Here is a 15,440-nt window from a genome sequence, read left to right on the forward strand (position 1 = left end):
TATCATTTTGTTTTACGCTCAAACGTATTGGCTAGCAAAATGTATTGTATATCAGATCTAAGTGGTTGACTTCTTACTGGATCCCGCGCGATTTACCAATTATGTCCTGCTGTGTGTTGTAAATACTCGCATAGACAATATTTAAAAGTAACATCAGTTTCTTTCATAATTTAATGTTAATTATCACATTTGTTGGATATGAACTCGGGTTTTCTTAATGGGGAGCCACATATTTACCGCTCATCTAGATTAGCTTCTAAAAATAGCTTCGAATTTCACGGTTATAATTTTATACGTGTCTGTTGACGGGTATTGCGAAATTTTATGTTTATTTACTCCAGTGAAATATCAAGATTATTTCGCTCAAAAAATCCATTGATTCAGAACAGAACCTAAATAGTATGTCATTCATTTTTTATTGCAAACTTTAATTCTAACACGTTAGTGAGAAGCTTGATATCAAGAGAGTCAAGACATTTATATTTCACGATTGTGTTTTCGGCAACATTCATTTGATCAAAATAATTTAAGCTATATGTTTTCAAGCGCAGGTCTAAATAATTGTTTAAGGTTTAAGAATGGACTTTAATTAGTATGTACGTAAAAGGTACTAACACGACGATCTCTTTTCAATGTAGGTTTTAATTTCATGAAAATCAAGGAACTTGTAACAATGTAGTAAAATAATTTTTGACAAAGAACATTTTAAAGCTGTTAATAGTGTACCAGTTATTTATTTTCCATACCAAAAAACAGAATATATATATATATATATATATATATATATACACACACACACACACATATATATATATATATATATATATATATATATATATATATATATATATATATATATATATATATATATATATATATGACATGCGTGTATCGCACGATATCACCCCCAAAACATCGTCGTAAACACTACTATTCAGACATAAATGATGTGTATCATGATTGGAAGTTTCTGACTTTTGTGAATCTACAAGAACCAGTACAAAATTGTATTCTGTTTTATGACATTTAACACATAGCTTCTGTTATCAATGTTCTTTATTTCTTTATTTCCGGTTACAATACATTCACGCACTCACCCCTATCTATCTATCTATCTATCTATTTATCTATCTATCCCAGAAAGGGAAATGTAAAATATATAAATGAAATTAAACCCATCTCCTGATTGTGTTCTCTTGACTTATAGTAATCTTTAGAATACAATTTTTAAAAACCTAGGGACGCGGTATTAACAGGTGCCTTGCTAGTATTAGAGCCTTATTACTGAATTAAAATATTTTTCTCAATTTGATTAAATAAAAAGCAATCAGTCGAGTATGATCTATATTAAGAAACGTCAAAAGGGTTATTTACTTCTACAAACTTTATTTGTACGGTATACTAATTTGTACTTTCGAAACTTATTTACATCACGTACATACTATATCAAGTGATATACTGTGTCAAAAGGAGAAATCAATAGTGAATAGTTAAGAAATGCATTTATTTATAATTCTTTTTTCTTGGTGTAGCTGCCTCTGTGGATAAATATCAGTCTCTAAATTTGACACATAAGTCTATAATAAATATATTAATTTGTTCAGTTTGGTTTTGCGGGGTTTAGTATCATTTTACAGCACGTGTTAGGCAATACATGGCGGCCAGTATATCTGGTGGGTAAAGAACACGAGAAGTTCCATGGAAGTACGACCGACCATGGGAAGCTACTAACGAACTTTCACACATTGTGTCCAGCTGAGACTCGAACTCACACGAACAGAAGTATGATATGTGATATGTACATATTGGTCAGCTATCTCCTATTCTGAAACAAGTTTTAAAGGCTACAAGATTTAAATGTTATTACATTCGATATTTGTAGATATGGAAAACATTGATCTGGAATCCTACAGAAGAAATACTCAGTTAATTCAGGTTTTCAAATGATTTTACTATTCAAACTTGTTCGGAATTTAGCTCAGGAATACACATAGGCAGTGTACGGATGATAGACACTGTTGTAGAAGAATGTATAGCGAACAAACAGCATTTTATAAAACAGATAAACCATGTATAGTATTGGTTTAAGAAATATTTGGAAGTCGTATTATCCTTCTTTTTTCCACTTCAGACCATCCTTTGTAGATTTTACTAGTATAAAAATCACTATTTGGATCTTATTGTTGGCGTTGTTTGAAATCTATGCATGTTTTATTTCCAATACAAATAATGTTACTGTCCTCCACACCAGTTAAGTTTGTGCGATTAACTTCTTAATTTGCATACTGCGTACACGCTGTTATAGTACTGGAATAAAAAAATTAAAAGAGGTTGTGCATACTGATGCATGCTAGAATATCATCATAAAAGCAGGTCTCTATGATATATCCCACACGCTTCACCAGCATTGGTTCCAGCTTTAGATTTATTTCTCATGCTCTGTTCATGCTAGAATCATGAAATTAAGCTGTCGTATACGTGCATCACACCCTTACAAATAAAGAAAATCACAATGAAAAAAGTGTCAGATTTTACTGGCTTTGGTCAAAGTTTGAATTTAGATCATGGCGAAACAAATTTAAATAACCTGTATACATACTAGTATAACTATAATCATTAACTTTATGACGGAATGCATATAGACGGATGTTATATATTCATAAAAACGTAGATCACTAACTTTCACTGAGTTAGGTTAATATTTGTGTTTTACGCTTATTTTACAGCTTTATTCTTACTAGAAGCATTAAATCAGATGATTATATGCAGATGATTATATACACACTATATCCATACACTAAAGAGACCACTGTAACTTACATGTCACAGCTGTCTGCCTTAGTTCAAGTGTTTGCATTCATTTTATAATGCATTAGGCTTTTATGAGACACACAGATATTCATATATTCGGTGTCAAGACCGGAAAAATAAAGGTTCGCTGTGTTTTAGAACCTAATTTGTCGAAAGTCACGCAAACGCAAGAAAAAATATTTTCAAACCCTACTTCTATATTTTTATTAAATCCCTCTCATGTTTAGAAAATACTGCCTTGTTTTAAAATGCACGGTGGAATCCGCCACTAAAATGGTCAGTTTTGGATTAAATTCTGATACACATATCTATCTCTAAATACGGAACATGGTGTAATGCATCTTGATGAGCATCATGTAGGTCACTATAACCCATATTTCACCCTTTACGTCTATTTTCTAATTTAGGGTTCAAACTACTCATGCTGGACTCAACAAACCTGATTATGTACATCTTTAATCGTACTATCCGCGCAAATTGTGAAAAGGAGACATTATATTTCACATTTTACTGGCTTAGGTTACATTATATTTCACATTTTACTGGCTTAGGTTACATTATATTTCACATTTTGCTGCCTTAGGTTACATTATATTTCACACTTTACTGGCTTAGGTTATATTATATTTCACATTTTACTGGCTTAGGTTACATTATATTTCACATTTTACTGGCTTAGGTTATATTATATTTCACATTTTACTGGCTTAGGTTACATTATATTTCACATTTTACTGGCTTAGGTTACATTATATTTCACACTTTACTGGCTTAGGTTATATTATATTTCACATTTTACTGGCTTAGGTTACATTATATTTCACATTTTACTGGCTTAGGTTACATTATATTTCACACTTTACTGGCTTAGGTTATATTATATTTCACATTTTACTGGCTTAGGTTACATTATATTTCACATTTTACTGGCTTAGGTTACATTCTATTTCACACTTTACTGGCTTAGGTTACATATTTGCGTTTAGTTCTTATGCTATGTATATATTCCAGAGTCATGAAACTTTGTAATCGAATGCATTTTGACACGTTACTCCCACATTTCACTAGTATATTACTACGGCACATATTGTAAGTTTTGTTGAGTAAGGTCGAGCTTTGGGTTCGAGTTAGCACTTTCGTGTTAGAGTTGTCGAAATGATTAGGATGTGCAACTCTTTTAGCACTGCATCTTGCAATAATAAAGTCTATCATGATTCAATTTTAATTTGTGACTGGTGTCATTTATGGTCCATATTTACGTCATGTCCACAAAGTTTTGCCATGCTTTTTGCTTACTGTCATACTTATGATCTATGCAAATGGCGATGCGATGCGTTGAATCGCTACTACAAACTTGTTGTAAAAGGTGGCCGCTTTGACCTTTATTTCGTCTTTTGGTGACTGTCCTGAAATTGTGTGTTTGTTGTAAATTATTTGGGTGCTCTTTACGATTTAAACTCTTAAACGTACCATTAAATGCATCGCTATTACTACTACTCTCTTGCTGCTAAATGTCACTGTTACGTACATATCATGCTTTACTTACAAATATCAGGTATTTGTTTAGCTTACTTGCAAACGCCTACTAACCTACATAGAAAATCCTTGCTGACTTGTGCATTTTGAAGAAAGAATGAATGTGTTTATTCGATTCTAATCGAACCTTTAATTAAAACGTTGTACGCAATTAAGCGACTTATCTGACCATGAAAGAGAGGCCATTGAAAGTGATATTGGTTTGAAGTTAACTATGTAGGTGTGACCACATTATAACATATTAATTGATTCAGTAGTTACAATCATAATTATTTTATCAAACGTTCCCTTCGAAGCGGATACTGCGGTACGCGGGTATGGTCTAGCAGATTGTATATTGTAATAGACTGCATTTCAATGGATTTAATGTGTATTAACATGTGAACGAAGATTGGAATTAGATATGTGCATTGCATGCTTTTGTGAGGATTCATATGTAGTGGCTAATCAAGGTAATTTATTGTGCCTGAACTATATTTCTAATTCTGTCACTTCATAATCTCTGGTTTTCGTACAGTAAAATTCGGATTGAAAGTGGACAATAAGAGCAAGCAGATTTTAATGTTTGAAGCTGATTTTAAGAACATCGATTTATAATAATAATAATAATAATCGCCATTATAGCGTCTTTACTTGAACTCAAAGAAACAATGTTCATCTTATTATTTCATGACGTGTCTGTCCTGTCACATTATATATGTATGCATTTATATATGTGCTTTATCAGTTACTCGGTACATGATTAAAAGGTAAGTCACCAAAATGTGAATTTATAAAAAAGAAATTTGAAAATTTTCTTTAGTTAGAATAAGGGCAACATGTTCTTCTTACGATCACTTTAGTATGAATGTATTTTCTGCACAGTATATAATACTAACAACGACTTCTAGAAACTAATGAAGGCTTTGTACAGGTTACTTACACAATCATATATTGTCCATTGGTTGTTAGGTATATTGGTTTCTTTACTTAAGTCCGATTGTATATTACACCTAAAATCACAATAGTCTAACGATAAATGACACGATAAGTTGGTCTTCCTCCCTAGCACGTTGCATCTGTTAGCGTTTCAGCAGCTCCAACCATGTCGGATAACAAATGCCAAAAAGTACAATTCAAGTCTGTACAGAAGGATGAGTTTTCGTTAACAAAGGAATTACTTGGATATTTGGACACACTGAACAATACAGTACCAAAAACTGAATGTTGGAAATTCACAGAGGAGATAATTATATGCTGCCTCTGGGACTCTCGTAAATGAGTAACCGATCCTAAATCTTATTCTATGCATAGAAGCAATTTTGATTGATATGTATTGTCATGTATTATTCATTTATACTGTATGCTTGACTTTCGTCATGATCGCAGCTGAGGGTTATAATCGGAATTCCTTCCTCCATAACCTTTGTCCGGATTTAAGCAGTAAACAATATATTTACTAGAATTTGAGTTGAAGATATGGTGGAATTTTCTATGGGAAAGTTGGGTTTTCTAGAAAATCTATTGCGTCGTAGGTCAAGTGGGGATTTGTACATATGGGGTTGATAAACAAATTATTAATTCATGTTTTATGTCCGTCTTTGAGAATCTGTGAAGGAAATTTATCGGTGTACTCAGATATAAGTTAAGAAGATTTTTTTAAAATCTTTATTGAAATTATTAAGTGCTCATTGGCTGGATTAACACCATGTTTTAGGTTTAGATTTACTTAGATCTTTTAACGTAGCTTTCACAATTTTCCAGTCATATCGCTACGATGTCTGCAGAGTGACAGTTTTAAAGTGATGTCTAGCACTGAGGCATCATGCCGCAGACATGTAGCATGATGTTCCACTCAGTCACACTGTCCTGACACCAGGCCAACCAGTCCTAACAATAACCTCTTAATGCTGAGAGCCAAGCGAGGCAGCTGTTAGTACCATTTTTAGAAGTCTTTGGTATAACTCGGCCGGGGTTCGAACCCACGACCTCTCGCATCTGGGGCGGACGCCCTAACTACTAGCCCACCGGAGCGGTGCCCATAATTTTGGAACTTTGTGATTTCATTCATGGACATTCAAGATTATTGTTACATCAAGACAATCAAGAAAAATCGTACATCAGGACATTCAATATTATTGGTACGTTAGAATATTCAATGCTAATGGAATTCATTCGGAACATTCTGTACTTATGGACTTATGAAAGGATATCTTTGTATTTTAGGGAAATGAATTGTTTGTTGAATTTTACTTAAATTGTTGGTTTCATTTCTTTTCTGAAAAATAGTTTAAAACCATAAAATCCAAAAATGTTTATTGACAGTCGTCTCCATTTAAATACTCCACATATGTATCCACCTGTTTTGTCCTTTAATATTTGTTTAGTTAACGTATTATTTGAATGTTTATTGTTCTTCATTGTCGTTAGATTTCCATCTTAGCAATATTTCTTTGAACTATTGCTTATTTAGTTTAACCTCTGTATCAGGTAAGAACTTTCCCATTGCTGCAGCAGTCTGTATCAAGACGACGCGGTAGATACAGTACATATGTCATCCACGTATATAACCGTTGCCATGACTGCACGCATGCAAATCCGTTTTTGGTTGTGACGTCATATTCTGTATCCAGACGGTATATATACCAATTTTACAATAAAGTGAACGAATTAAAGCAAACACAGCGTTATCAGCTTTTTCGGAAACTAGGTTACTCCCCGTGAATTAGAACTCTTCTGTTCACTCAGTGCCCGACTTGACATTTCAAACTCCGGAGACTGTTGCTGCAGATACCCAAAATCTGGCACATCCTGTATATCCGGTGATAATATTGATCCGTAAGGTGTAAATAGGCATGGATGGTTTTAGATTGATTTTCTTTCATATGTTTACAAAATTAGATCGCGTAAGGAAACACATGCTCTATTGTCCGCTGAGTTTTTTTTATATCGAGCTCTCATGACATAATTATCGGCTAGCACGCTTGTTTATGATAATTATCCTTCTATCAAACAACTAAGCAATAGAAGTGGATAATTATAATATTAATATAATCGTTATTAAACTGCTGTGATACTTTGACAGTTAAATGTTCATAATCAAAACGTTGCCGAAAGGAATGAGATCAGATAAAGCACTAGAAGTTAAATTGGATTCGGTGGATTTTGCAGGCATGTTATATTTATTTAGAGCACTTGTCGCTATGCGCTAATTTGATTAAAGTATTCAAATACATTTTAAAGCTACTGAACGGAAAAGAACAGAAGAAGACCTTATTGGAAATAAACATGCATAGACCTTACATGTAAGGCATATGAATCAAGTACAATCTTAGTTCCATTTTATAACCAGCCATCATATAATAATATAAATAAAAGTGAGAGACGAGAAAACAAAATTATACAGAAAATGAGAGAGAGAGAGAGAGAGAGAGCATGGATTATTTAAATATTACAACCCCAAGGAGTATGTCAAGAAAAGTGATAAACGATTTAAATGAAAGCAGTTTTATTGTTTCGCTTATTAATTGAACGAGTCGCAAACGGTTGGAATGTGCATTCAGTCGAAGTAGCTCTGCAGTCGTCCATACAATTTCTGATTCATTCATAAATTTGCTAACACATATACTTACATTATTCACTAGTATTCGGTTCTTATTTATCATGAAATGTTGATAGTTCAAAGTATACGGTCGTATCTAACATTTCCTAATCAAATGCAGTATGTCCTCCCTGACGAAACTAACACTGAAGGAGGTAAAGGAATTCAGCAGCCAGAATATATTTTTGACATTTTATACACTTACATTCTTCATATGGAATTTTATTGCTTTGGAAAAGTTTCAACAAGTAATGTATTGTTTATCAACCTGAAATTCACGATAGGCAATTACATGTTTTTACGGAATTTGAATATTCTTCCAATTTGGATACCCGATTTATAACGGTAAAATTTTGCATTTGGACAACTGTTTGTAGACACAGATAACAAATGATGTTTGTGTTAATCACACTGCACGGTTTTAGTATATGTCATTATGGTGCTACTGTTATTATTTGTATTATTTATCCATATGTGCATGATATCATCCTACCTTTTCAAGAATTATCTTCAAGTGAGTTGTCAATTTATCCTTAAAATGTCACGCGGTTCAAACATTTCTTTATCAAAGGACGCTCTTGGTGATTACAGAGTCCCGGTGAGTGATAGTTGGCGCTGAAAATTTTCCCACTCAAGGGCGATAAATCAGTTTCAAAAAGACCTATGCAACAGTGTTAGGCATTAAAACAGAAAATGTTGATAATAATCAGTGTTTATCATAAAGAGAGTTATTTTATTAATTTTTCACAAAAATAAATACTTAAGCAGGTGTAGCCGGCATAAATTTCAAAGAAAGCACCAGACAGATTTGCATGATTGCCAGTAAAGACAATGTTTAGTTGATAGATGATGCATCCATGTCTCATATCAATCATTCTTCCTAGTTGTTTACAGAGTTTTCATAATGAACTCACGTGAATAAAGGAACTACTTTCTATTTGTAAGCAAACAATGGATGCAGACGCCAGCCCTTTTGATTTGATGTATTTGTCTGTGGATGAAGTAAACCAAATATTTAAACCATTGAAAGTAGAGATGATAAAGTTGACAATGTGCAGCGATGGCTCTCTGATAACTACTTTGTAAACAAGTCATGTACAATCATGTAGCAGGCACTTTACGTTTTGTTTGAGTAAATTTGTCCCTGAATGAAATAAAGCAGATGTTTCGTGGACTGCCACTTAGCAACTGTTTTGCCACATTCCGCGTTAACTTTTTTAATACAATGTTTCTGATTAAGGCGGGCGATAGACGCCAAATTTCAGAAATAACAAGTAAATGAGAAGGCATAAACTGTCTTCTTTAACTGGCAATACGAATGGCAAGAAATATACTTACAGTTTTACATCCTGAATTACCTCAAAATGTACTTTCTTAGTTCTGCAAATCCGAATTACATGAGCCATGTCATGGGCTATGAAGCTTGATTACACATTTCGAAATTGTTCTGTAATTTTGACTATATTCCAAGTGCAATTACATCCTCATAACTGCACTCAAAATGAAATAAACATTATATTCCATAGCGTCTTTTTGATAATTGCAATTGAAAGACCTCATATTTTCCCCACATTATGATTTCAAACATTCAACGACAGAACAGAATCACACTTACAGATGTCAACACGCTGCTTCGTCCCGGCTAAAATCCTATCTACATCATGTGGAATTGGCACAGATAAATCCAGTCCATAATCAAACAATTTCGTAGAAACGAGAACAAATACCAAAATTTATTCATTCCAGATCAAATGGAAAAGTCGTTGTAATGCGCATTCATTCACAATATGAGTCCAACTTTCAACTTTGAGTAGACCAAGACTTCATTTTCTTTCGAAAGTTATGTCTAGAGCGCGACTGAGTTCAGATTTTTCTGGGCGGAGTTATGTGCGCATTAATAATGTTGTTGTTGTGTAATGTTCAATCTGCGTTTGTGTATTTAGCTTGGAATACGGCATACATTCAGTTATTTTGTTTCTTGTAGTATAATTTTGTTTATATAATTAAGCCTTAAGTAGAATAAGAAAATAAGCTTATAACAAAACGTTTACTGCATTTGCATGGAAAAAATGAACTCGTTTTGTCGGATAGATATATTGCAATCCCAAGGTCGTGCAATATTTTCATTCAAAAAACTCGTTCATTTTTCTTCATACAAATGATGTAACTCATAGATACCAAACCCTAATATTTCACTAGTTTTGGTCGCAATATTAGGTATATCAGGTTTTGACAATCTGTTTTATTTTTGGCTGATGTTTTATAACACAGACTGTTTAGCTTTTATCAAGGAAGAACATTGTGTCATGTGGGCTACCTTTGATGATATTTAGCGTCATGTTTCGTAATTTTGTTTCACCAATTTTCATGATAATAAGCAGCGAAGGTTTGCATTGGTAAGTAATATAAACATAATAAAATTCGTCCTATAACGGTATTTTAGACTGGTCCATTGCTGATTGCGCGCATTGTAGATGACAAGTACCTCATTTCTCCTGATCGGATGTATTGCCAGGTAGTGGGGAAGGGAAAGGTTTAACATACTTTTGACTCTTCCTTAAGACGGCACTAAACAATGTCAGATCATTGGCCACGTGACGAATGTGTGATTGAGGAGAGATCCATACCTTTTTTCCATGTGTGTTTCTTCTTGTTTACACTAGTGTACAGAGTGCATAATTTCATGTTTAATGTACAGGTGAACGGGCTGTGTGCAGTAGGACATTTGTGTTAGTCTGGTTTGAGAATAGATTTTGTCCAACAATCAATCTTAGAGGCCGTTGAGATCTTTCCAGCGAGTGAATTTGACCTTGGTTCTTTTTCTCATCAATACCTTTTGATAAGTGCCATAATTGCCACTGCCTTATAAAAACAAACAATTACACTTCTTCAGTTGACTACTTTATTCTAAGTAATAAAACAGACGTCATTTATGGTCAATTACGTCCTAGATAGCTGTAGCTACTGTCGATTTGATCAGCTTATTTACAAATTGGTTACTTAGAAAATAATTGTAAGCTTTGAAAACGTCCAATTTCAATTGAAGTTTTTTTTCTTCAATAATCTGCCCGAACATTTAATTGAGCATTTATTTTAGACTTGAGTCAAATATTCAAAAAAATGAATGAATCCATAGTGTATATAGCTTGGTCAGATCTGTTCTACGAAACAAGCTTTTAGTCACCTGCGACATAGATATTTACATGCGTTCTGAATAATCAAACAAATATGACCAGTTCATTTAGTATCAGAGGATAATGTTAGTCCAAAGTTTATGACTTTTAACAGGAATTGAATACATATTATAATATATTATCAAAACAGAACTTCGGATAGGAAGAGTTGCTCTGCCTATTTGCGATTGGCAAACTATCTGTGTTAAAAGAGACAACCATGTCGATTACCCATGCATTAAGTTTTTCAAGCTCTTTGTTTATCATCCTTTGTAATGGAAAATGGTGTAGAAAAAAGTCGCAAGAGAAGTATAATCAGCAAATAACATCGAAGTCGTCTGCTATGTCACTGACATAAAATGTAATAGCAAAGTCCCTAGAACGGAACCTGGAGAATCCTCATCAGTTATTTGACATCTGTATAATACTGAAGTTTGATAGAAATCTCTCCAAGAGCGGTTCCATGTTTTCAAACTTATAAACTGACCATTTAATCCACACTCTAAAAACTATTTACTGACATCACGGAACTTTAAAAACATGAGATCATTCGAAGCAAGAGTAGACCATATTTGGTGATAAAGTTAAATTATCTGAGTTGTTGAACGGGCTGGAATAAATGCAGACTGATACTTATACACCAAATCATTTTAAATGTAAAATCAAACATAATATACATGTCTGATTATAATTCTTTCAAATATTTGCTTTCATTATGCGGGGACCATATTGGCTTCAACTGATTTATTGATTAATATTTGCAATGGCACAACTATTTCTTCTGCTATAGTTGTTGAAAAGCTTACGGCTAATGTGATTGGATCCAGCGTCATTTTGTAAAGGCCAATAATAGTTATTACATTTATGATTTTTGTTTATGTATAATGATGTCAAAACATAATATTTTATTTCTAACTTTAAAATGCGGCAAAGGTTTAGCCTTATTTATTATTTCTTTTACCACTACATTTTGAAATACTGCTTCATTTGGCGATAGCTTACAATTACAATGGACACTCATTAAAAGTTCCCACGATGTCCATCATATTCAAAATTCAGCATAAATTTAATAAAGCAATTGATTGTATAGTCAAATTGATCGAAGACATAGATCACAAGATCCTTACAGTGATAGTTGTGTTACAGCTTGAGAACTTTGACTAGAAGATGAAGATAAGGAAATAGTTTAATTATTAAGAACTTTGTCCTTTGATAGATTTCATGATCTTATGTTAGATTATGATCAGTAGAACCCCATGTTATACATAGGAAAGGAGCATTACACTCAAGCAATGTTTCGAATTAGTAGGCTAATTCCAGTTTCATAGCAAAGGATGTTTTTCCCTGTGTGATTTCGACACCTGCGATATATTACTTTCCTATCATTTCTAAGTGGAACTAATACCTGAAATAAATATGGTTTGTCATCGCTACGGACCTAGTTACATGCATTCCACTTTTAAAGAAAGCAATTTCGCTTGAAAAGTAAGAGCATTTCAAATTAAGTTTACAACTAAGAATATTGTGTTGCTGATAAGTATAAGTTTGTTGCTTCTGTATCGATAACAGTTTCTCTTTCAATATCAATATATCAAAATAGATTGCAGATCTTAGCGAAATCACATTCATAATGATGTTATCTTGTGTCATCGAGTGTATTAATGTGATATAGATGCATATCACATTGCTTTTTACCATGGACAGGCCATGTTACACAAATCTGAGAATGAAAGAAAAATAATGAACTCGAAAAATCACCCAGATCGAGTTGACTATTTTATACACTGACAACTCTAGAATAGCATTAGCTTTAATCTTTTTACAATACACATGCCTCGCTGACATTTCTCTTCTTGCCATCCACGCTGGCAGCCTCTTGGACAGTTTCCTGTTACTTTGTAACATACTTCCCCATTGAGACAGTTGCCAGACCGAGAAGAACAATTCATTCCGAAATAAAAGTCCACGCAGTCTGCAGTATATGGACTGTATGTACTATTTTTAGCTCAGTATTACGACATATTTGCTGCTGAGATTAAACAACTTTCTTATTTTGATGATCCAGTATGTGTTAGGCATATATTTGTTTGCAAATAATGTAACTATGAATAAAGTATGATTATTTTTGGTGAAAGTCAGTTTCTCATTCTACGTATTGCAAAGAAAAAGTATTACATAATATAATGATGTTATGGGACTTTCTGTCACTGTAATGTTTCTTCAAACTTACCATATGCGATGAATAAATCAGTTTGTTACGTCGGGTGTACAAGAACTATTTCATACATTTCATGTCATCATCCTTGAATTATCTGCAGACCTGCCTTAATGTTTTTCTTATATTAATAATGCTGTCAACAATTTCTAACAAAGAACGATAAATAAGCTACTGTGACTGATATAGGTGTGTGTGTGTGTGTGTGTGTGTGTGTGTGTGTGTGTGTGTGTGTGACATATCAAAGAATGTTCACTTCTGTTTCCCCACTATGCATATTATCCATTTTCTGCAATGGCTTAAAAGTAGCGTAAGGATGATTATGCCATGTCATCTGCGTGTCCATTTGCAACCTTTGCTCACGTTTTAAATATGCTATTGGTTATAATGTATACTAATATTTTAGATTGCGATGCAGAGTACAAATTGTTTATTTATCTCATATAGTTTTAGAACACAAATTGTTGTTAAACCTTTTCAATACCGCTTCACACATATTGAAAACTATGGCGATAATCGAAAGAACGAGTTACAAAGACTAAGAAAACTCGAAAGTATGGATATCAGTAGGGCGAGAGCTGCTTGCTTAGAGTCAAACCTCACAACATGGTCTTGCGTTATGTTAACGTTTCGTTAAAACCTTTCGGAAATGGAATATTTCTTCATACTTTGACTAAGAAATATGAAAAAGACCATATTTAATGTTACATATATCGATGTTTTACCTTGACAAAATCCCGTTATCTTGTCACAAGATTCACCGGGACAATAGTCACATTTTCGTGAGCAGTTTCCGTAACGTCCTTCATCACAATCTATAAGAAAACAAAGCAAACAAATACAGCAGCAACAACCAAAACCAACAAGAAAACCCCACTTAAATCAGACGATCACAGAACGTTGCTCTTTGGATTTTCGATTACAAAACTCGCACGAAAATGTCTTTTTAGGGTTGATAACACAGGTGACCTCTCTAAATAACGTCCAATTGGTATTTGGTGTCAAAAAGTGCTGTAACTCATTTCATCAAATAGCTTTTCCATTTTATTTTTATTTCATTTAAGATCAAAAACGTGGTCTAATAAAGCATAGCGTGTAAGTAGTGGAAAGCAGACGCTGAATAAAGCATAGCGTGTAAGTAGTGGAAAGCAGACGCTGAATAAAGCAAGGCTAGTAGCACAGCAAAGAACTCTACGATTACAACGATCATCACTAGGTAACTTTTACTACACTTCAGTAGCCATTGTAAACAGTATCAAAAATACAAATTATGCTGGAAAAAATCCCACTAAAGTAATCTTGAACCCTTTTCTAACTAAATTTCTTGATGCAGTCTCTTTTATTTATCTTTGAACATGTATATTTATAAAATCTAAAATTTTATCTTTTAATTGACGATATATAGCAAATATTGTGTTGATATAGTGTAAAAGTATGTACCTATCTACCTTCAGAGCTACTCACTCACCTACTTAAACCAAAAACAATGAACCAAAGTCAGTGAAATGTGAAATATGACTCACACTGACTTAATTTAAAGACGAGGTTTGGTACTTTTAAGAAGCATTGTTTCAGAAAATTTCACCACAATGTTATAAAATGGATCAAAAAGCAATGTCGTCACGAGTCAAATGAAAAATCCTAACATAGGCCAATAAAGTGTTCAAATGTAGGCCACCGTGACTTTTGTTTTGCTGTAAAGGTGTGGTACAACTAGATATGCATATAATCATGTAGTTTCATGATTCATGTACTAAGGAAGTTTGGGACTGCACACAATTCAGTGATGCATGAAATATGGGTCACATTGACACATTTTTGTGATGACGGTATAGTACTCATCGAGATGCGTCTGTATGTTTCATGACTCTTAGAATTCCGTTGTGATTACATGACGTTCAAAACTTATTTAGTTATGAGCTGATCGCAAATAAATACATGTGGGTACAAACGTGGACCGATCAGCTCAGTCCTGACTTGGTAGGTGCTATGACACCCATTCCAAACTGTTGCATGTGACCTAATAAGAATGCTGCTCATCGCAAATAAATACACGCGGGTACAAAGTTCGACCTTTCAGCTTGATCCCGTCGTGGTAGGTGCTATGACAGCAATTCCAAACTGT

At 33.6% G+C, this 15,440-nt stretch overlaps 1 protein-coding gene across 1 annotated transcript in view; it reads right to left on the reverse strand.

Moving 5' to 3' along the window:
• The window catches only part of LOC149798451 (uncharacterized), a 29,854-nt gene that overhangs the window by 4,652 nt on the left and 9,762 nt on the right, over positions 1-15,440 (reverse strand). The window contains exon 7 of the mRNA XM_089960607.1: positions 14,041-14,130. Within this exon, the coding sequence (XP_089816733.1) occupies positions 14,041-14,130 (90 nt within the window). The remainder of the gene's footprint in view (positions 1-14,040; positions 14,131-15,440) is intronic.

The sequence above is a fragment of the Sinohyriopsis cumingii genome, chromosome 6 (genome assembly GCF_028554795.1).
Source record: "Sinohyriopsis cumingii isolate HCF-2022 chromosome 6, ASM2855479v2, whole genome shotgun sequence".
Taxonomy (NCBI): Eukaryota; Metazoa; Mollusca; class Bivalvia; order Unionida; family Unionidae; genus Sinohyriopsis; species Sinohyriopsis cumingii.